The sequence below is a fragment of the Anser brachyrhynchus genome (assembly GCF_964034855.1).
Source record: "Anser brachyrhynchus genome assembly, chromosome: 6".
Taxonomy (NCBI): Eukaryota; Metazoa; Chordata; class Aves; order Anseriformes; family Anatidae; genus Anser; species Anser brachyrhynchus.
In genome coordinates, this window is record NC_137700.1 from 40160087 (window position 1) to 40183077 (window position 22991).

Here is a 22991-nt window from a genome sequence, read left to right on the forward strand (position 1 = left end):
TGAAGTACCCTCACTACCTGACCAAATCTTATTACCATCCTCCAACAGTGCTGCTAGCAGCAGGACAGATCAATAATGTATTGCATTCTTCAGTCACCTACTGGTGAACTGGAATCTCAAGCAGAGTACTAGTTCTGTGAAATGAAAGAGAAACGGTTAAAGTTTTCTTTTTACTTAAAGAAAAAATCACCCTGCTGACTGCAGTATAGGGCTTCAGAAACTAAAAGTAGACCCTCGTTACTCAGTTAATACCCATTACTTCAGTCTCTATAACATAAATCCCTATATAGTGATAAAAGGGGTCCTAAAGATAAAAAAATCTTAGAAACTCCAGAGACAGTGCTCAGAAGCACGTTTTCTAGAGACGGAGCAAACTTTTATTTCTTTTAAAGAAAATAAAGCTATGGCCTAACATAGCTCTCCTACCTAAGTTACAAAACCAAATACACGTGGCCATCTTCACCATAACGACCACAAAGTAGGCGAGTTTAAAATTTTTGGTGATAGAACTGCCACCGAAATTTCAACCCTGGATATGGGGAGAGCACGCTGCAGGCTCCTCGGGGAACTAGTTAGTAAGGGCCCCTGGGAAACTGCATTTGAAGGCATTGGGGTCCATCCATGCTGGTCAGTTTCGAAGTATATCTTACGAGCACAGGAATAGGCAATTCCGAAATGTTGGAAGTCAAGCAGGCAGGACAGAAGGTCAGCTTGATATGCAGGGATCTTCTAGAGGTCAGGTGGAAGAAGAGAGCGTATGGCCACCAGAAGCAAGGTCAGCTGACATGGTAGGACTACAGAGATGCTGTTCACCATTGTAGGGAGAAAATTTGTGTGCCAAAACTCAATTAGAGTTGAAGCTGGCCAGTACGGTGTAGGACAATAAAAAGGGCTTTTTAAAATATGTCAATAACAAAAGGAGGACCAGAAATAGCATTGGTCCATTCCTTAGTGAGGATGGTCGCCTCACAAAAACAGACATAGATAAAACAGAGACATTAAATGCCTTCTTCACCTCTGTCTTCAACATCAGTGATGGGCTCCGAGACCTCCAGAGTCCTGAGTTGGAGAACCGTAACTGCAGTAACGATACCGACACTGAACTTGTACAGGACTCGCTGCTCCAGCTGGATACATGCAAGTCTACAGGGCCCAATGGGATTCATCCCAGGGTACTCAAAGAGCTGGCTGATGTCACTGTGAGACCTCTCAAATATTTTTCAATGGTCTTGGGAATCTGGAAAGGTCCCAGTTGACTGGAAGCTGGCAAACGTTGTTCTAGTTTTCAAGAAAGAAGACCCTGGCAATTACAGGCCTGCCAGTCTCACTTCAGTGCCTGGTAAAATTATGGAGAAGATTACTCTGGGAGTTACTGAGAAACACCTGAAAGACAGCGCAGGTATTGGTCACAGCCAACACACCTTCACAAGAGGAAAACTGTGTGATACACTTAATTTCCTTTTAGGACAAGGTTACCCACCTAGTTGACCAAGGGAAGCCAGTAGATGTAGTCTTTTCGTATTTCAGCAAAGCTTTCATACTGTCTCTCACAGTATCTTTCTGGACAAGATGTCCAGCATACAACTAGACAGATACATAACACAATGGGTGAACAATTGGCGGATGGGTCAAGCTCAAAGGGTTACAGTAACTGGGCTTACATCAGGCTGGCAGCCAGTCACCTGTGAGGTTCCCCAGGGCTCTATTTTAGGGCCAGTTCCCTTCAACATTTTTATAACTGATTTGGATGCAGGACTCAAATGCTTACTAAGTTCGCAGGTGATACTAAATTAGGAGGAGCTGCTGACTCCCCTGATAGTAGAAAGGCCTTGCAGAGAGATCTTGAAAAATTAAGAGAGCTGGGCAATCACCAACCTCCTGAAGTTTAACAAGAGCAAGTGCTGGATTCTGCACCTGGGACAGGGCAGCCCTGGCTGGATGTACAGACTGGGGAATGCGAGGCTGGAGAGCAGCCCCACAGGAAGGGGTCTGGGGGTTCTGGTCAATGACAAGCTGAACACGAGCCAGCAGTGTGCAGTGACAGCCGAAAGGGCCAGCCATGCCCTGGGGTGCATCAAGCACAGCATGGCTAGCTGGGCGAGGGAGGGATTGTCCTGCTCTGCTCTGCAATGGTGCGGCCTCACCTCAAGTGCTGTGTGCAGTTTGGGGCATCACAGTATAAAAACGACAGAAAACTATTGGAGAGTGTCCAAAGGAGGGCTCTGAAGAATGGTGAAGGGCCTAGAGGGGAAGACATACGAGGATCAGCTGAGGGCCCTTGGTTTGTTCAGCCCCAAGCAGAGCAGGCCAAGGGGAGGCCTCATGGCGGCCTGCAGCTCCCTCACGAGGGGCTCAGAGGGGCAGGCGCTGAGCTCTGCTCTCTGGGGACAGCGACAGGACCCGAGGGGACGGCATGGAGCTGGGACAGGGGAGGGTCAGGCTGGGTGTTAGGCAAAGGTTCTGCACCCAGAGGTGGTCGGGCACTGGGACGGGCTCCCCAGGGCAGTGGTCACAGCACCGAGCCTGAGGGAGTTCAAGGAGCATTTGGACAACGCCCTCAGGCATAGGATTGATTTTTGGGGGGCCCTGGGTGGAGCCAGGAGTAGGATTTGATGATCCTTGTGGGTCCCTTCCAACTTGGGATATTCTGTGATTCTATGATATGATAAACTTACAGATAAAAATTCCTCCTTCCTTTTTTCCTAATTCTGAGACTAAAATTTCCAAAGTTGAATCTAGATTTGATTATGATTATGATACTGTCTTTCTGTCTTATTTCTCCTGTGGTACCCAACACCACCTAGGTAACAAGATTATCAGAGCAGAGATGGTTAACCATGTAAATTCCCCTTGCCGCTGTTATTGGTGAGAGACAATGAATGAAAGGGGGGCAGCATTTCATTTTTATAAAAGCTTTTAGCAGTGTCAGTAAAGTTTACAGAAAGCCACAAATAGAGCCATAATAAATTGAAAGGATATGATAACTGTGTCATGTGAAAACAATACAGCGTATATAAAGTACCAGAATGTTCCAATAAAAATAAATTTAATATTACAATATATACATATAAAATCTTATTTGAAGGTAACATTCTAAAATATTTTTCTTTAAGGCACCTGGGGGGAAAAAACAAAAACAGAAAATAGTAACATTTACCTTACTCACCACACAGTTGAGATAATAAAATAATTCAATCCTATCGTTTGAAGGATTTTGGAGGGAAACAGACTGTCTTCCCTTTCTGCTTCCCTAAGCCCTTCTTCAGACTACTCTTAAAAAGATCAGCTGTGTGTTAAATAAAAATACAGAAACTACACTATGATTCGTCACAGCATTACATTTCAGGTACCCATATAGAATTTCAAAAATGAACTGAAGTGTATAACTAAACTATCAACTGTAAGAAAAAAAAAAAAAAAAGACCTTTTCAGTTAATTACCACACAGCAGACTAGATGACATTCTGACCCAAGAGATCAGGAATGTAGAAGCTGTCAGAATGTTACCCAATTACCTTGCTCATACTGTTTCTACATATATAATCACAGATATTTCTCTGCCGTTCTTACGCATTAACAAGGAACACATGCACCGTATGTTCATTTATTTTGATTTATTAAAAAGAAAAAAAAGAACTTACTTGAAGAATTAAGTTATCTCCATTTCATCTTCATTACTGTAAGAAGGAGGGCTGATCATGGGTTCTGTTATTTCAAACGTTTCTACAATGTCCTGGTTAGAAATGACAGAAGGGTAAGTATGTTACAGGAGCTGATTTATTTCGATACAATTGCAGTTACTGCCTGGTAAATAACAAAGTTTCTCAAACTAAAGCACTGCTTCCAATGACTAACTCTATTCTACACATTGAGTGACAAAGGAGAAAAGCTGTATGTACTAAGAAACTGTGGAAGATTTACTGAAAAATAGCGAACACCCCCTCTGGGAGCACGTATCAGACATAAGGAAAGAACCATTCTGTAGTTATGCAGTCCTCACAAAGCAGTAAAAGTGAGGCACTGCACAAGTTAAAAGCGCTTAAACGGACAGGGCTTTTTGGATCAAAGATGAAATCACTGTGCCACTTCCCAGTTTTCTTGCAGTTAAAAACGCCAATTAGATTTGTAGTTGTTCTAGAATCCACGAAATTAAATGCAGTGATAAAATATGCAGGAACACCTGTACTCATCTGAGTACGTTATCAGCACAGCTCTCGGATGTGTTCTTACACCTTGGGGAAAAAAATGAATGAATCAAAGTTACCAAATGCTATCTCTTATACCTTCCATTCTTGATAGCTCAGGGAAATGACAACTTGGTTCCGTGCTCGATTACTATGGTCATCATCCTTTCTTCCTTCGTTGTTTTTTACGGGCTCTGTTCAAAATATTGTATTTTCATAATGTTACAGTTGTTAAGCCAGTTTCCTTCAGGAACACAGAAGCTTTCCAAAGCTTAGTATCAATAATACAAAAATTAATATCAATAATACATACTCCACTAAATTCCTCTCTACCAGTAGTCTGTACTATATGCTGCTCAGGAAGTTTCTTTACTCCTTCTGATTTAAGAAAGTTTGTTTCTAAATTTTTGAGTCCCAAAAGGGGCTAAGGGCTTAGCCGTGTATGAAATCCCACCAAATTGTAACCTCATTGATACCCCATGAAAATAAAAGCTGGAGACCTCGTACATAGGATGGCATTTCCTTTTCAGCTGTTTTCACATTGCAGCGCTTCTTAACTTAGAGAAAGGAAACCTCCTGCATGCAAAATCTCTCTTCTCAAAGCATAGCAGCATTCATATTACTATTAACTATTACTTACAAGGTAACAGAATAACCTTTAATTTCTATTAATTGAATTGATTTGTAGAAATATGGAAAAAGTCTATTAAGCTGATTTATATGTTTAAAGAGTCTCAAACTTTTCAATTACTCTTATAAGCTTCTTCAAGCCTTCAGTCACCTTCACTGCTTATTCCCAAATCTCTGCTGTTGCAGCTAACCATATACCTGAAGCTGAATGCATAAGGTATAGCTACTTTTTCAAAAAAACAATTAGTCTGTTAAAGCTAGACTTACCTATGACTGGCAATTTATCCTCATCCAGCTTTAATCTTGCAAGACCATCCTAAAAAACCAGTAGGATTTAAGATTTCAGATATTAAATCTGAATGAGATAATGCACTGATGTATTACATCATCATAAACAGATATATATGTTGAACAAAACAGGAAAATATATTTAAATACAGAGCTTATCAAGGAGAATGCAGTTGCTGTAAGACAGTTGGTGACTGCTGGATTATAAAAATTTGATTTAAAAATCATTATAATTCATTTAATGTACTTGTGTTAGTCCTTCATAATTGCATCACTACATACAATTAATCCCCTGAAGTTGGTCAAAATGTACTTTTATTTTTTTCCCTTTTCCTAAATTTAACAAACACATTTTATTCACTAGAGACAAACTAATAGTTTGAAACACAAATCTATGGAATCAAGTATAGCATAACATCGCAAAACAACCTTATATGGAAAATAAAATACGAAGATACTTAGTTGAAAAACAACCTTTAAACAAGTAAGTCAATGAAGATGCAAGAATGAGAATGAAAGCACAAAACTGAAAGCTAGTTATAATGCTAGGAAAAAAAAAACAAAAACAAAAACAGGTATAGACATCAAGATCTTACAGTATGAAAGTACAATCTCCAAAACTTCACTCATGAATAAACTTTATAAAAACAGTCTAAAACAGACATATAGCTATACCCTTTGGCTTTTCAATGCTTAAACCTTATTATGCAGCATAATAAGCTTCTTGTCACTGTGAGCTACCAAAAGGACATTTTTAATCAAGTAAATATTAAAATACTTTAAAAAACAAACTATCTCAGTAACTCTTCTATGCTCTATGAATACTCTTCTATAATCTATAGTAATATATGTACACTAGAATCCTTTTTTAAAAGAATATTGATAGCAAAAATTTCATTATTGTTGACAAATTAACTGGAATAGTACAAAAAAATCTCGTAAAAACAGTCTATTTTCATTTTTATTTAATTACCAAAATATAGAGTGTTTGTAGAAAACAAGTCAGGAATCCAAATATTTAAACTCTAATATTTCAATACCACACAAAACAAAAAAATCAAGATTTCCATATAATTCCAGCATTTATATTAAGATTTCAAGAACATGTCTCGCCTTACCCTTATAATGAAGGACACATGGAAGATGTTTTCCACAGTGCGTGCAAAAGAGTTTGGATCGATCACAAGATCAAAGAAGAGAATAGGTGTAGAAGCTGGAGATATAAAAATGGGTTAGTTAAAAGAACAGGTGATACACACCAACCTAATATATGTAAACACCGACTTAACTTCACTATTCACTTCAAAAGCTAAGTAAATATTTATGGTAACTTTACTACAATGCTGAATTCCCAACTGCATATGTGCAGAAAGAAAGTTTCCAGAGAATATTTCATTCCATCTTCTGTAGGGTGCACGCGTGTGTACACACTGATTTCTAAGTATGCCACTATTTGATTTCCTTCTTAAAAAAAAAAAAAGATTGTACTACTAAGAGGAGGGTAGGATTTCAAACATATCTTTGCCATCAGAGAGGTTGCAGAACATCCATGCTTGGAGATGTTCAAGAACAGGACACGGTCTTAGGCAACTGGCTCTGTGTGGCTCTCCATGACTCTCGGAGGTCCCTTCCAACCTCAACTATTCTGTGATTATGTGAAACACCAACTGATCAGTGTGCAGAAAGAATATCTAGTCACTATGTGACCTTCAGCAGAAAGATTTTTACTTAGTAGCTCCATCTAATTCTGTTTCTATAGTTTAACAACTCATCACCGTGGAAGATGAAGAGTACTCATTTTCTCAAATTAATGAGATAAAAGCTAAATTGAATCATACTTACGATCATTTTTAAAGTGAGTCTGTAGTAATCCCAAGATCCTCTCTACTTCTTTTTCTGTAGCTTCCTGATGAGACTCCTCCATTTTTTTTAGCTGGAAGAAAGAATCATAATTTCATCTAATATAACTGCTGTTATAAGACAAGAATATGAAATGGTCCTTTTATGAACGTGTCAAGTAAAAGAAAATTTTCTCTCTATGGCACACATGCAGTTACAGATACTAATGCAAACTTGAGACAACTTCCAAAGTGCTTTGGGAATAAAATTCACATTGTACAATATCAAACTGAAGGGTCACAATTTATATGTTTTAGGCTTATTCATAGGTCTACTCTTCTATTTTCAAACAGTTCTGTGGAACTGAGTCACCCCTAGTGGTACACAGCTTGAGAGTTTAACAAGTAAGCTTATTTATACAGAAGGACGGGTTTTGTTGTTGTGGTTTTTTGTTTGTTTTGTTTTGTTTCCCGCCCCCTGTAAAAGGCACCTAAGTTTCCATGTTGTCCTGGTTTTGTCTGGAAGTTTACTTACTCCTTGCCCTCCCCACCCAGTGAAATGGGGTAGAAAACTGATAAGAAAAGTGCAAGAACTTCTGAGAGTTCTTCAACTTCTGCTGTTCTGACAGAGTAAAGACAGAAACAGAAAGCATAGAAAACGTTTGAGTGAGCTAACCAGTTTGCTTTTGTTAAACCAACTTCTGTGTGAATGCCACAAACTTGCACACTTTTTTAAAATAAAAGTTGAAAATACGTTAACTTCAAGAAGTTTCTTTTCCATTTCCTTTCAAAGCAATGCATGTCAGAGCAAATAAACGTATGTGAACTTGTCTTGGTCTCTTCTGATGACGATTACTGTTCCAGGTGCTTCAATCTGGAACATGGCCAACTATGCAAGTGGATACGTAGGCAAACAGAATATTTATTGTCTTCTTTTCTATTTATCGATTCAACTTCTTTCCCCTTCAAGATGTATCAACATCTTAGAGACACAGACAAAACTCGGAAACAAAAGAATTTTGTAAAAATACTATCAGAGTTGCAAAGCCTCAGTAAGCTGGGAATTCTCATTCTTCGTGAGACATTTGTCATCATCTTCCTCTCTTAAAACTGATGAAAACACTACCACACACTACCAAGATCTTTCTCTGCTGCATTCTGTCAGTTCTGCAGATATGACAGGGCATTTTACACCTCTTGATAAGTAGTAATGCCATACAATTCATTAATAAAAGATAACAGTTCACTAACCTGAGCAGGCATTGCCCGTTTTTCTTCTCCTCCTGCAGCCTTTTTCTGCCTCTCAATCCGTTGCCTTGGTACAGGAGGATCAGACTTGAAAGATCCCAACCTAAACGGAATAAAAAGAATATACATATGAAAAAAGATTTAAAAAAAAAATTAAAAAAAAAAGAATTTAGACCTCGGATAAAAAGAGATGGACTCAGGAAAATGTATTTTTTTGTTTTGTTTTTTCCTGGAAATGAGTACTATGCTTTTTTAATTATTTAAAATGAACACTTTTCTAATATTCACACACCTTCCATCACGAGAAGCTCACCATTACTTAAGACGTCAAAATGCAACTAATGAGAGGGGAATAAAACAAGTCTTGCAGTCAGTTTTGTCTCAAGATCATAAAAATGACTAGAAAATTTTACACTTAGAGCTTTCATCTGGAAAGTGGGAACAAATTTGAAATATTTCAAGTAGTAATCCAACATCAAGTATCAGATACTGTGCGAGCACATTATTGTATCCAGCAAATTTCTTAAAATTAGGGAGTGGAAGAAGTGCAGAAGCATAGACAACTGAATAATACTCTGCCAACTCTACTGCAGATATTTTAATTAAAATAGATCCTGCTATTGTAGGCTGAGTATGAGAGATTGAAATTGAAGTGTTGGCTATAAGCCAAATGACTAATGGTCATTTCACAGCAGCTAAAAAGTCCTACTGAATAGATTGCCTAAAGCATAAAAAGAGATGACACTGATCCTACAAAAGGCCACCTGCAAGCAATCAGGTGGTTTCTCTTCTGAAGGCACAGCAAGAAGCAAAAGACAACCCATTAACACAGACGTGAGATGTAGTGCTGGTCTCTTCAGTATATTACCATAACCGGGCAAAGATACAGGAAGACCGTTCATCAAGTTCTGTAAATGTCTGGAGGGAAAAATAAAGGTTCCTCAATTTGTACTTTTGCCTGCAGCTTGTACAGGGAGAGAAAAGGGACAGAAGAGTCAGCTTTCGAAGGAAAGAGGGACACTTACATCTTCTGGTTTTAGTTTGAAACTGATGAATCAGACAAACCTTGCTACCCCTGCTATATACAAATGATATTTTTGTATCCAGGCCAAAAGCAGAATTGAATAAATAATATGACAAATTTTGAAGATAAGGAGTTCACCATACCAGAAGAACAGAGGCCATGTAGAAGCTCTTGTTAACACTTTCTGATCGGAGATTAAACTCTACTCAAGAACAGGGCATTAAAGGTAAGAAATTTGGTTTTCAGAATGAACACCAACTAGGGCCATTAGCCTGTGCTGCAGTATACAGTATTTCCTTAAATAAACTTACATGTAGTGAAAGGAAGGTGCTCTTCTGAAGTACTTTTCTGCTTCTTCTCCCAGCTTATGCCAGGCATTACTAGGTAAATAGCCAGCTGAAACGTTCTCAGTATCGCTATCATTTTCGTCTACTTCTATACGATTTATACCCATGAATGTTAGCTACAAAAGAAAAAAACCGCAATGAAAATTCACTTCAAGAAAGATGAGCGGACAGATTAACGGTAAAATACTGTATTATGGTGTCTGTCCTGCTAAATTAGTACTTAATATCACTGTATAACAAATGAACCTTGACATTCCTGACGATAATGAAAACAAAAGCACATTCAGACTTGTGACATATACAATCAAGAGCTACACTGTCTGATATTTAATTCCCTTTGATTAAAGGGAGTTAAATCCCTAAACCTATATACATTTTCATATAAACTAAATGACAAAATCCAGCATTAGTACTTAGCAATGTATTATTTTCATATAAAAGCGAATGACTTGTGAATGTTCTTCACAGAAGTCAGTCAAAACAGAAACAACATGTAAGAGAATTGCATGGACTGCAAGAAAATAGGGACTAAGGTTTAATCTCATTTCAAGAGATCTTAAGCTTTCAGATATGAATCACTTACATTTTCCAATATTTCACTAGAACCAAAGAAATGCATTCCCCTCCCTCAATTAACCTGTTTCTTATATTACAGATGACAACGAAAGCTAGAGAATATGCACAGCCTTTTATGTTTTGAAGAGTGTTTCAATGCTATTGTGAATCCATTCTTCTGTCCATCCACAATAAAAGCAGTCAATCATGGCATGTCTAAATGTCCATATAATACAAAGTCCCATTCCACGAGTCACAAAGGACCTTGAAAACTTCATCCAAAAACAAACAAAGCATTGGACAAGATAAAGACACTAGTTAACTAATGTGAAACTACTGAACACGGTCAAAGAAAGCATAAAAGACTATCATAAGAGCACGAATTGACAAAACTGTGATAAAGTAGCAGGGGGAGAGGAGATGCCTACATTTGCAAGTTAAGATTCTCCCCTACGCAGATGGGAAATGTTTTAAATCATGTACTCAGCAGTTAACAAAACTAAGCAGAAAGTTAATCAAAGAAATTCATGGGAAGACTTAAATTATATCAGAACTGTCAGGTACTGCCTGACAATCTTTTATGATTCTATAACAAAAAGGGTAAACCTCTAGCAAAACCGTTGGCAAATTCTGAGTCTGGAACTTACCAAGTCTTCTGCAAATGTTAGTGAATCAAATGTTGTCATCTCTGAGCGCAACTCATTAGCTTTCTCCTTTCCTAGATTTGATGCTAAGACAAGAAATTGGGCATCCAGTGCAGCCTCTCGCGCACAAGAAACTGTTACAGAAGAAAAAGGCTGTATATTAGTAACATGTCATTGTCAGAAACAATGAAATTTAGCATACAAAGCTCTATACCCAGGATATTTTGTAAATCATCTTATTGCAATGACCTCTAATGAAATTACTGACATAATACTCATATTTCCATTAAAAATGAGAAAAGAGGATGAGCCTGACAAAGGCAAGCATGAAGAACTAACATGTTATCTTGAAGAATAAAATGCATATTTCATTGACGTGTTTTTTGTTTCCCTCCAAGTGAAACGAGTAGTGCCCAAGACATTAGTGTAGGTAGGCTTATATACATTGTCCTGCAAAGACAAGATCAAGCAAGAAGCACTTCTAACTGCAAATAAACATTAAAAAAGAGAGATTTGTTTTCCCATATCACCTTTTTCAAACAATTCCTCTTCAGCTTATCTATTTCAAGTTATACATTAATATTTATGCTAAAGTACTTGGATATAAATTTCATCTTCTTGCCATTTTGTTTACTAATGCATCATTTACTCACGCTTGACTAACTGTCAAGCAGTCACATCTAACAAGGACTACAGAATTTGTTTTACCTCCACTGAACAGTTTATTGGCTTCTTCCAAAGCTTCTGTCAGTCTGTTGCTTTTCGAACTCAGCATATCCTCACGATTTTCTAGGTGGAAAGGACACAAATGAAATCCTAAATTACTTAAGTATGGACGCATCAAAAAATACATACTTACTCCTTACTCAAAACTGTCTTGTTCATATTCCTTTATAAATAACAGATATGGAATATGGTCAAACATTCATTGCAAGATGTTTAGTCTCTGTTCTTATTAATGCTAATGCATTAGATTGGTTTGAAGGGGTAATTTTCCATTTACTTCAATGAAATATGATTCACGTGGCTGAATTTACGTAGAACTGTATCATCCACTGAAGTTGTGTTAGGTACACGCATTCAACTTCACCACTCCAAAACTCATTTCGTTACAAGCTCAAAACTCGGTAGATCCAACTCCTGTTGGTTCCAGTTAAATATCTGCACCGGTGCCACAGCAGCCACCAGGCACTGTAGTTTTCTTTGTGTCATTCATGTTACACATTCACATTAATCAGGGACTTCCAGGGAAAAAACAAATGAAGAGCAAATAGAAAAATGTATGCCTGGTGATTTCTGAAGATCACTGGGCAAAATGACTACTCATTGTATAATGGCACAAGTACGATTTAACAAGGCTTTCAGATGTCCAATTCTCAACAGCTACGTACATTCTTTTAAGAACGTGCTCAATGCATGGTCACAATGCTGTTGTTTTTCTTATATAAACACAGTGCACCATCCATAAACTGCGCTGCATTCTCTTATAGAACAACCCTACAAGTGTGGCAAGCCTGCAGAAACCAGCACCACATCCTGCTAAACCCGGCAGCGCCTCCTCAAACACCCGCTGCCACACTTCACTGAGAGAACAGACGTAACGGGAACTCCATGCACACGGATGACAGCCGTGTAACCCATGCCCATAGAAGCAGCAGAAACCCATCCTCCCGTCTGGGCAGGAGCCCCCAGCCGAGAGCTGTTACAAGCCCCAGCGCTCTCCGGCAGGCCCCGTGGCAGGGCCCAGAGGGCTCGGGGGGGGGGTCCCAGCCCCGCTGCTCGCCCCCCGCTCACGCTGCACGCTGCAGATCAGCTCCCGGTACTGGTTGCGGATCATCCTCCTTCTGCGCTCGTCCACGCGGCCCTCGCGGCCCTCCGACCCCCGCGGCCCTTCTCCTTCCTCCCCCTCCTCCTCCTCCTCCTCTTCCTCCTCCTCCTCGTCGTCGTCTTCCCCGGCGGCCTGCGGGCGGCCGAGCCCGCCGGAGAGCCGCTGCTGCCTGCGCTGCGACGCGGAACCGTTGCGGGAGCCGGGGGGCAGCGAGGGGCGGCTGGAGCCCGGGCCGGAACACCGCGGGGAGGGCAGCTCGCCGCTTCCGCCCGCCTCCGACATCGCTGCTCGCTGCCCCGGGGCCGGGAGAGAGGCGGCGGCGGCAGGGCAGGGGCCGAGCCCCGGGGCGCCGCGACCGGCTGCGATGGCGCCGCGGCGGGGCGGGGCCGGGCCGCGGGCGGCGGCGGCAAATGGCGGCCGCGGCCCGAGCTGAGGGAGCGGCGGGCGGCGGCGGCGGCTTCCCGCCCCTCGCCGAGCCTCGCTGGTTCGCTGACGGAGCGGGAGCAGGGCCGCTATGGCCGGCACGGCCCCGGCAGGGGGCGCCGCCCGCACGGCGATGCAGCCGCGAATGGCGGCGGCTCCGCGGCCGGCTGGGAGAGGCCCGCACCTGCCCCTCAGCTCGGCGGGAGGGCTCCGAGCTGTCGCTGGGGTTAGGGGTGGGAAGCTGTGGTAAATAAATCCGTGGTAAACACCAAACGGGTGGGAATCCGTGGTAAATACCGCCAGATTGCTCGTCTGCCTTCGAGCTTCTCTGACATCTGAGGGGCAGGTGAGGTAAAAATTGCGGCCAAAGGGATCAGGCATCTGACTGGGCATCTCCATTATACGTATCACAGAATCACAGAATCATCTAGGTTGGAAGAGACCTCCAAGATCGCCTAGTCCAACCTCTGTCCTAACACTAACAAGTCCTCCACTAAACCATATCACTAAGGGCTACATCTAAACGTCTTTTAAAGACCTCCACGGATGGTGACTGAACCACCTCCCTGGGCAGCCCATTCCAATGCCTAACAACCCTTTCAGTAAAGAAGTTCTTCCTAATATCCAATCTAAACCTCCCCTGGCGCAACTTTAGCCCATTCCCCCTCGTCCTGTCACCAGGCATTTGGGAGAATAGACCAATATAATACACATAGATTAATTACTCGTTAAGTAAGGGTCTGTGCTCATACATTATATTACACATACATTAACAAATACAAATACATTGTATTACATGTGCGTTAACAAATGTATGCTCTGAAGTGGAGCAGGCTGGTAAGCTAGTTAATCAGGAGCAGTAGCATTGTTTATACAGAAGACACCAAAGTTAGATGTGAGAATGTGCGTTATTAATTTACCAGGCTGGAAGAAATAATACCGTCTGTATTTTTAAATGATCCAAAACCAAGCATTACAAGTCTAGAAAATTCAGCTATATTAAAATTTTAATTTAATGATGAGCAGTTTATATGACAGACCAAACCCATATTAAAGTACATAATTTCACCTCTCTCGTTATATTCTTCTCCCTGTACCAGCATCATTAGAGTTGAGCTTAGTGTAATGCTGGGTCTGGCTTCCACTTGGGAGCACTGAGCCAACGAATGGGCACTATTTTCTCATACTTCACCATAACCAGCAAAACTGTTGCGTAAATATCGGTTGTTCAGGAACTGTGCTGATCCACGCAACTGGATCGCCCATCAAAATAAATCCCTTGTGTGAATCCATTGACTCCAACAAAGCTAACATAAAGGGTGACTTTAACCAAAAACATTGTTTCAAAGGCAACATATGCCACAATATTTTGTCTTTTTAAAATGCTTACCCTATGTAATTTGACACAGAAATTCCAAATTGGAAGAGTATTATTATAATACATGGTTAGAGTAACAACACTGAACATTAGAAGTTGACTTTTAAGAATTTCGTTAAGTGTAAGCATATGCCTTTTCTTTGCAAGGAACCTAGGAATTTATTTGTAGTTTTCTCTGCTTAGAAGTTCAAATTAATCCTACAAAAATATAAATAGATTTCACAGTACTTCATTATGTGATTAATACTATTGTGTTGCTCTAATCATCATGGAGTTTTGTTAGAGTATTTTTAGCAAGCATTTTAAAACATCTTTATAGATGAGACTGATTTAATGTAGAGCCATGGATCTACCTTGTGTTCCCCAAATCACTACTTCCGCTGGACTACAAACTGCAAAATATGCAGAAGCTATCTTTCAAAATATATGTTTACACTGTTTTGTTTTTCAATGCAAAAAGGTCGAATTATAGTTCGGACTATTAAACAATTTTCTATTCTTTGTGTGACTAGTAGCATGCTGTCAAATTTATGCCTCAAGTTGATTATGATCAATATGCTTTTAGACCCTAACACAAAAAGTCTCACGAGAGGATCCAAACAAGACTGGGGCCCATTGTACAGTGCAATACACAAACAAATAGTAAGAAATATTCCCTAATCCAAGGACTTTGAAATGCAGGGCAAAATGGAAAATGCTGAGGTAGGTGCGAGGCACACTGAAAGGTTCAGTACAAGGTGGAGGGTTCAGTGCCTTGCTGAAGAAATTGGGTTGTATCAAGTCTCATACAAACGCTGATCTTGTTTCTGAAGATGATGCTTGCTTTCTTGAAATCCACGTTTGACCTTTCATGGTGCTTAGACAAGCAGGGCCTTTTACTGACTGGGTACAAGAGCAAAATATCCCACAGACTGTTCTTTGTCTCAAATATACAATAAAATGGCAAAGTGTTCTAAAAGAAGCAACCCACATTAACCAAAAATTAAACACTAAAAAGCAGAATAGCACAACAAATACTGCACAGCATACAAATTCACTTTTAACAAGAATATTGCGCACTATAAAATGATTTCAACAATTACCATCACATTCCTTCAGCAGCTTGTATTTACATGGGAAGAAAGACCTCTCTGCGTGGATCAGTGGAGTGTAATGTGAAATCAGTTTTCAGTTTCATCACAAAAACGTCTTTCACTGAAACTACATATGTCACTTGGGACTGGTAGGAGGAGAGGAGAAGCCTACTGCTGTTCTCCATGCGGACCAGTCTGTCACAGCACATGCTACGCAGCTATGTGTGAGACAGAAGGTGGATGCTACTCTTAATTCCTACCCCATGATCTTGTTGCCAACTATGGACTGGCGGTTTCAGACAGCGTAATCAAGTATCGTCTCCTCTTGGGCCATCTAGAGAAACGGAATCTGGGAGCACTGAGCAGAAAGGTATAACTGCATTCTTTTGCAAGAAGACAGCATTTCAGGAGTGGAAGTGTCAGGCAGCACAAACCTCAGAGTGTTGTCTCATGGCTAAAGAGTGACACGGGGCCACCCGGCAGGTAGAACTGAACTACAGTCTTCAACTGATTTCCAGTTCTGAGCACTGCACGTTTTGTATATATCATGGTACAGCAGCTCAGATGGATGCTGTATTTCAGCAAGCAATAGGCAGTCTCTGTTGTCATCAACTACAGAGAAGTAATGTTATTTCTTATGGTGCTGCAAAGTTAATCACCTGTAGTGATGACTGTGTGTCTCAGATAGCTCAGGAGCTGCCCAACATGCAGCTGCTCATCTAGAGCCAACAAACTCTGGGACCTACCACCAGTAGATTTAGTAACAAATCCAATCATTTGCCCAGTTCTAGAAGATCGGTCTTCTGGTGCAAAGATCCCCAGTCTGCCTGCAGGTATTTCCAAGACTTAATGGAAAAAAAGACACATTTTAAAACGTGACAGCTTAGTCTCTGCCTGGGAGTGCTGCATATGATACTAAAGCATAAACTTTTTTGCATTTCCCTTGGAATACAGCAAAATAAATGTTACTGTTCAGGATGAAGAGACAAAGTAAGAAACTCATTATTTAAGAACATTGCAACATAGGACCTGTTGCACAGTGACAGCTGTTTCTGACATAAAGATAATCCTGGTAATCTGAAATGGGTCCTAAACTAATTGAAAACACCAGAAATAAAACGTCTGAGATACTTGCCAGTCAGCTGCCAGCTCTGCAAGCAAATACAGATGAGGGGAATTTTCTTTTATGTAGAAGTGTATGTTTATATTCTTGGTTTTTGCAGAAGCTTTTCTTTCCGTATTTACAGATAATCCCGTGGGAGGTAAAAATCTGGCACCAGATATTCTTTCAGCACAGTGGATTAGGTTACAGCCCATCACATCACAGTATACGTTGTGCCAGTCTAAGAAGTTATTTCCAGAGGAACAATTATTAATAGAACTCTGAAAAACATGTGGGACCCAATCTGGTGGGATGCTGGGGGGAAAAAAATGGGCAGGATCAGACCCTTATGGGCACCAGGAACTCCTTCTGTTTAAGGATTTCTTTTTAACGATCTGGAATGTTTCATTAAGTGACACACTGACACAGTGTTGCTACCACAACCTGCGAGAGTCACCCTGGCACAGGCAAAAATGCTCAGAACCTTCCATTATTTCCCTGCACTCAAACAGCAATGTATTTTAGAAGAAAAATAAATAAATAAATAAAAAGGGAAAAAAAAAAAGAAAGAAAAATCTTTGCAAGGAGCAGGAAGCATATACATACATTAATGATGCATCAGAGCAGAGAATAGCCAGACAGCTGCTGCCTTGGTGGTCCATCCAATACATTTTTAATGGAGGAACAAAGGAATTAAAAGCAAATGCAGAAGGGGTTTTTGAAGGGAGAAAAAAAAAAAGAGCCAGTTAGCACTCTGTAGAGCTGTGTCCACGGTATTCTGCATAACTGCATGTCAGTTATTTGGACTTTTAATATGCCAGTAATTTCTGTATTCCCAGAAAACCCATAGGAATTCATTTTTCTTTATAGCAATCCCTGGCAGTTATCACCCTTTAGACATTGCCAACACCGTGCAAGCAGTTAACTTAAACCTAAGCACTTCTGCAGTAGGCTTTATCTTATCACAGCAGTCATTTCTTCACATATTGTGCTGATTTTATTATATTTTTATTACATGTATTTAGAGGCATCTAGCTCCTAACCTGTTAAAACGGAATACGTTTTTGCCTCTCTGAAATAATGTATTCCAAGGGAGAATTTTTCAGAAGTGCAACTGAAAATCTACTCTGCTTAAAAGTCATTTTGATGATTGCCGTGGGTTTCCTTTTTCAGTGACACCTCCTTTGGGAGTTAAGACATCTCCATGCTGAAGTGGCAGGTTTTTTTTCCACAAAGGTCACAGACGTAATGCTCTTCTAGTTCTATGTAAAATAGTTAAGGCTTGCTCCCTTTGGAGTAAAATTAACCCTGTTGCTGGGCTTTCTTTCTTCAACCACTGCATTCAAACAAGTGGGCTGTAAGATCCATCTTCTCCGTAGTGAGACAAGACAAGCTGCTTTCCCTCCTTGCTGACTGTGTGGGCGAGAGAAGACTAAACACAGGCGAAGGGATGAAGAATGGCACGGTGGCAAGAGACTTCTGCTTTTTCCTTCTCTCCTCCTGCCAGGTAATCTACCAGCATTCCCAGACTTTGAGTGTTTGCAGGCTTGCAGTGCTTTTCTTAAGGCAACTATAACTTTTAGCCATGCCGTGGTTAAGTGTGTTAGTCATGAATAGTTTTCCCAAACTTAACTTACTGAGTTAGTCAAGTGGGAGAGACAGCCTGACACTTAGTTATAGTCCCGGAGTGAAAGCCAGAGGGGAAAATTCCAGTTACATTGGCGTATTATGGAACTTGTCTCACTGCCTTAAGCAACCTGTGTACGAACAACAACAATGACAGCAGACTGCACACAGTGTACGGGACCTATCTTGTGTTATTCTCATCCAGCAACTGAGAATTCCTGCAAAGAACTGATGTGTCACAGCCCTGCGGCTCCCTGGGTCAGATTCCTTACACTTCATAGCTATCCAGCATAGTGTTCTCAAACATAAGCCAATTCACATTAATAGAACTCTTTCATGTGATCCAGGGAGAAAGGGGATCCATACACCAGCTAGGAGTGAAGGAGTGCAGAAGGTTATAAAAATCAGGGGTACTCTGAGTGGTATATTTTCATTTTTAGTCTAGAGGAAAATTGGTAAGTAATTTTTTCTTAGTTCTTTAAATTTAAAAATGTCTAGACTCAGAACAGTTTGCTAATTATATTTTAGACAATACCAAAAGGCAAAGGGAGTGTCTTATAAGTAAAAGAAACTTTTCTGCTTACCAGAAAAAAAAAAAAAAAGAGGCTCCTTTGAGGTTCTATAGTTTCATGATCTCTTGTATAACTTGTTTTACAATCCACATAACCTAAAAAGTAGTCTACAGGATGATGTCTATTTAATCGGTATCTTTCTAAGACCAACAGACTGATATAAGTATGCATGTCCTAAAATAGATATTTTAAAAACATGTTACAACATTACAGACTGTAATAGCTATTCGCAAATGCTGGAGTTTTTAAATATGGCTCTCTTCCACCGTTGTTCTTTTTTCAGAAATAGTTCTAAGGATTTGTTTCAGAAAGGATTGCTTGTTGATTTTAAGTTGCCATGTAACGACAAGAATGTGTTTCATATGCAGAATTTCAGAGATAAAATTAGCTGGCTAGTCACTAGAAAGAGTATGCGGATGTATGACCATGTTCTGAAGTGAGAACTGGCCATCCTATGTTGTCCTTTCATAATAAAGTTTGCTTCAGGCTGTAAAACACCACACTGAATAGGCAGAATATTACCTCTGGTGACCCAACCCTTTTATAGATCTAGAGGTAGCTGAAGTCACTTCTAGTCTTTCCTACTAAGAGAATCAAGCAGATTAAAGAACGCTTCGCTAATTTGGTATTAACAAGAACTTGATCATAACACTATTATTTTGAACATTAATGACATTATATTAAAATACATTGCCAACATGTAAGACCACAGCAACTTGAATTATTTCTGCATTTTTCTGATGACTACGGTTTATATTGCCAGGGTTTGGGTATGTTTTGGAAACTCTTTTTCAAGTAATCCGTCTTTAAAAAGATAGGTTTATCTTCAGGCAGAAACTAAGGATCATACTGACAGACACAGAACAACAATGACAGACAGGCTCCTTGTAGGTATCTCCTACAAAATCTGATCTTATCTGCTAAATAGGGTGCTTAAAGCTTGAATTTATTTCTCACAGCTGATAATTATCAAGCTGATAATTACCTAGGAGCAGATCTTTTTTCTTTTACACACCCCAAGAGATGGGTTAACAACCTGCTATGCAGTTCAGGAAAAAAAAATACATTCCTTCATGTGAAAACGTTATTATAACCGATTCAGGGATGAATTGACTGGATGTTAATACATACCTCCATAAATATTATTGTAAAGGGATCTGGGGAATGAGAAAGGTAGAATGGCTTGTAGTTGGCCAGAAAAGTCGGATGAGCCTATGGGTGGAAGTGCTAAGCCTCGCTGGCTTAGTTTCCCATGCCCTACCCTCTACATCTGCATCTGCATCTGCATCCACATCTACACCTGTGCATTTTTCCATCTTTAAGACAGAGATCTGTGACAACGACGGGCCTGGCTACCCTGCTCTACAGAGATCAGCGATCAGTTTGCACGTGCTCCAGAATTATCTAGATAGTATTTTTCATCAAGCCTTTTGACAATCCCAGAGCAAGCTGTGGAAAGAAACTTAAAGCAACCTCGTCCAGGAAAAAGGTCTTACCTGGTCTGCTGTGCTATAGCTTGGTTAGTTATCAGTAAGCAACCTGTCAGTGACCAGATGTGCTTGAATTGTCACATGGGCACCGGTTTGTGGGACAGGTTAAAAGGACACCTGTCAAAAAACCCACTGAAAAAAAAAAATCCAGTGAATGCCCCCAGTTCCAGCTACGTACTTTGTACTCACAGATATGCCCGAAGACCGTTTCCCCCTGATAAAAAAGTCACATATTGTAAATTGCTTATTAATTATTTTGAGGGGCATGATACAAAACAAGCAGAACAGAAATAGAATGGGAAGCAATAGTTTGGAGGCCTTCCAGAGCCCAGGGATGGGAGAGGGAAGCAGGAGACTTCTCTGTGGAGGTTCACGTTGTGAAATCAGCTCCAGACTGGGGTAGGGTCTCTCTGCTCACTTGCAACTTCTATTCATCTGGATGGCAGGAAGGAGGAAAGTATTTTTGAAGAATACTGAGGATATTCCTCTTGTCACCTGAGGCTTTCTTTAAAATCCTCTTATCTCTCTAATCTTTGATGACATTTTTTGATAATGGGGGGCCTGTAGTATTGAGCATCTTTTAATCAGTGCTGTGCTGCTTCTTTCCACAAAGAAAGTCAAATTAAGCTTTCATACTAACGTCTGACCTTTTGTCTGAAAAGATGGGCCTTCACTCTGGGGGCGGCAGGAGCCACTACCCAACCTAAAGAAAACTTTCACATCAGCTTTTGTGTTTTCTGATGCCAGTGGAACAACATTTACAGAAGCCCCTTAACTCCATAACAAGACTGAAGAGAGTAAACATTTATCCTATATCTACGATCTGAGCTTAAACCTAACTGAAGAGTTTAAATTCAATTACTTGATACTACATTCAATTGCACAACTAATGGTTTGAAGAGTTACATTGCTGATAACCAGTACGAAAAATTTTAGTTTTTATTTTTTCTTGACATAATTCTTTTTAACTACTGGCTTCTAAATATGGCATGGTGAAACAACGTTTGATTTATTTTTTGTATGTTATTTTTCATTAGAAGCTCTTGAGTACAGGGTACTGTGAAAATATGTCAGCTCATCAGCACACGTCCAGAATATACAAGGCTCAGCAAGTTTGACAAAATACCGAAATATATATTCTTGCCAAAATAAATTTGTCATAAAATGCGCGTTAGGACTTGACAGACTCATTTACTTCTCTGGTTTCACAGTAAGCATATGATCCAACTAGCGCTCTTGGTTCTTGGGCAAACCCAAGACTCAGCCAACTCTGAATCCTTGCAGATGGATTAGGATGTATTTGTTTGCTTCGTGTCCAAAGCAGCAGGGTGCTGTGGGGAATTGTATAGGACTCCTAGCAGTAAATGCTGTCTATATAAATAAAGGTAAGAATGATTTAATTTGTTACCTAGATGAAATCTGCTTTTCTGAATATATGTAACCAGAAAAGATTCTCTTATTCATGGCAAGCTGACTGGGTGCATAAGCACTTTTTCTTGCTACCAAAACAACAAAGTGTTTTGGTAGAAATGATCCTTTTGTGTGTGAACAGTCACCATATTTGCAACAGAGATATTGTAGAAGGAAACACGACCAATGTAATTGTGATTAAGAAAACAGGACCATGTGATAATCTCCTTAGTGATAATGAAGGAAAACAAGAAACTTTAGGAGTGTACCAACACAACACTACAGCTGTTTGTGCAGAATAGATCTGACCAAGGAAGTGATCAAATTAGACCAAGTGATGTGCATTTGTTAAGGAGTTCTTTGGGAAAGATAGTTTAAGAGCATTTTCTCCCATTCCCAAAACAGGTTTCCTCTCTAAGACCTGGAAAAAAAAAGGGGAGGGTGTGTGTGTGAAGGAGATATACTCTCCCTTAGCCCTATTTTCTATGACTCTATGAAGTGTTAGCCAAATAACACCACCTCCATGAACTTAAGGTTCAATGTCCAGTTTTTGCTCACCCTCCAAAAGAGGCAGAGATATGTCTGGGTCTTCTGGAGCACAAATAATCCTTGATGTTAACAATATTTGACATTGTAAGCAACACAACATCTTGTTGAAGCCAGGAGCACAAAGACTGCTGCAGGAAGGGAAGAAAAAAAAAAGTATAAAAAATGAGTAATGAGTAACAAAACATGAGTAACAAAATCCTAGTTTTTATAGCACAGCTTAATAAATCTGCAGTTGTGGACCTTGTGCGCCTAGATTTTAAACAGCTCCATTTTGTTTTTTCACATGGTATAGATTGTGAATTCCTTAACACTTGATGGAAATATGTGTGGGATGTATTAGACATAGCTGTCATTCACTTTTGTTACTATTATCCTAGCATAATGTGAGCTGTTGTCCTATTTTTCATCTTCCCAGAAGTTTTGATTAGCCTATAATGACTTGGTTTTTATTTCTCTGTGTGTCTGTCTGTATTACATATACAACATATTGAATTGAAACTAGAGTAATTATTACTAGCTGTTGGAAAAAGCTACTTGCTACATTGTCCGTTGCTCACAGTTTCCATGCCACTGTAAACTGAAAATTGCACTTAACTGCTTTCTTTATGGGAAAGAGCTGCTTCTAGCCACAAATTTGGAGCATTGCACAATTTTATGGAACCCATATGAAAATCTCTGCATGCTGCAAGGGAGCAGGATGTTTAATTCATGGTCTACCTAAAGTATTTTTTTCTTCAGTTTCTCTGGTGGACTCTTAATTCATTACACTGTTTACATCAAAAG

The 22991-nt window shown here is 39.9% G+C and overlaps 2 protein-coding genes across 5 annotated transcripts in view; one reads left to right on the plus strand and one right to left on the minus strand.

Moving 5' to 3' along the window:
* Positions 1-354: 354 nt before the first annotated feature.
* Positions 355-13422, minus strand: NSMCE4A (NSE4 homolog A, SMC5-SMC6 complex component). Of its 3 annotated transcripts, none has more exons than XM_080597115.1 (11): positions 12552-13422; positions 11466-11546; positions 10761-10891; positions 9523-9674; positions 8191-8290; positions 6944-7034; positions 6220-6314; positions 5081-5129; positions 4283-4377; positions 3641-3732; positions 355-1336 (listed from the first exon to the last, which is right to left on the minus strand). In XM_080597115.1, exons 1-10 carry the CDS (start codon positions 13405-13407, stop codon positions 3649-3651), a joined length of 1734 nt encoding a protein of 577 aa, XP_080453241.1. In that variant the 5' UTR covers positions 13408-13422; the 3' UTR covers positions 355-1336; positions 3641-3648. The 3 variants fall into 3 exon arrangements, with proteins under 3 accessions (XP_080453241.1, XP_080453242.1, XP_080453240.1); XM_080597116.1 differs by having other exon boundaries at positions 355-1383; XM_080597114.1 differs by lacking the exon at positions 355-1336 and adding an exon at positions 2892-3117.
* Positions 13423-18533: 5111 nt separating this feature from the next.
* Positions 18534-22991, plus strand: part of TACC2 (transforming acidic coiled-coil containing protein 2) — a 131404-nt gene continuing 126946 nt past the window's right edge. For both annotated transcript variants that reach the window (XM_080597102.1, XM_080597105.1), the window contains exon 1: positions 18534-18642. The gene's annotated coding sequence lies outside the window, so the exon portion shown is untranslated. The remainder of the gene's footprint in view (positions 18643-22991) is intronic.

Bases quoted from the DNA above. Each gene is read 5' to 3' on its own strand.
- NSMCE4A (XM_080597115.1), bottom strand. From the start codon at position 13,407: ATGGAGATGCCCAGTCAGATGCCTGATCCCTTTGGCCGCAATTTTTAC. The intron at 11,547-12,551 runs GTGAGCGGGGGG...CTTTCCACCTAG, and splicing joins GCTGATCTGCAGCGTGCAGC to AAAATCGTGAGGATATGCTG. The intron at 8,291-9,522 runs GTAAGTTTATTT...TATTCCGTTTAG, and splicing joins GCACCTTCCTTTCACTACAT to GTTGGGATCTTTCAAGTCTG.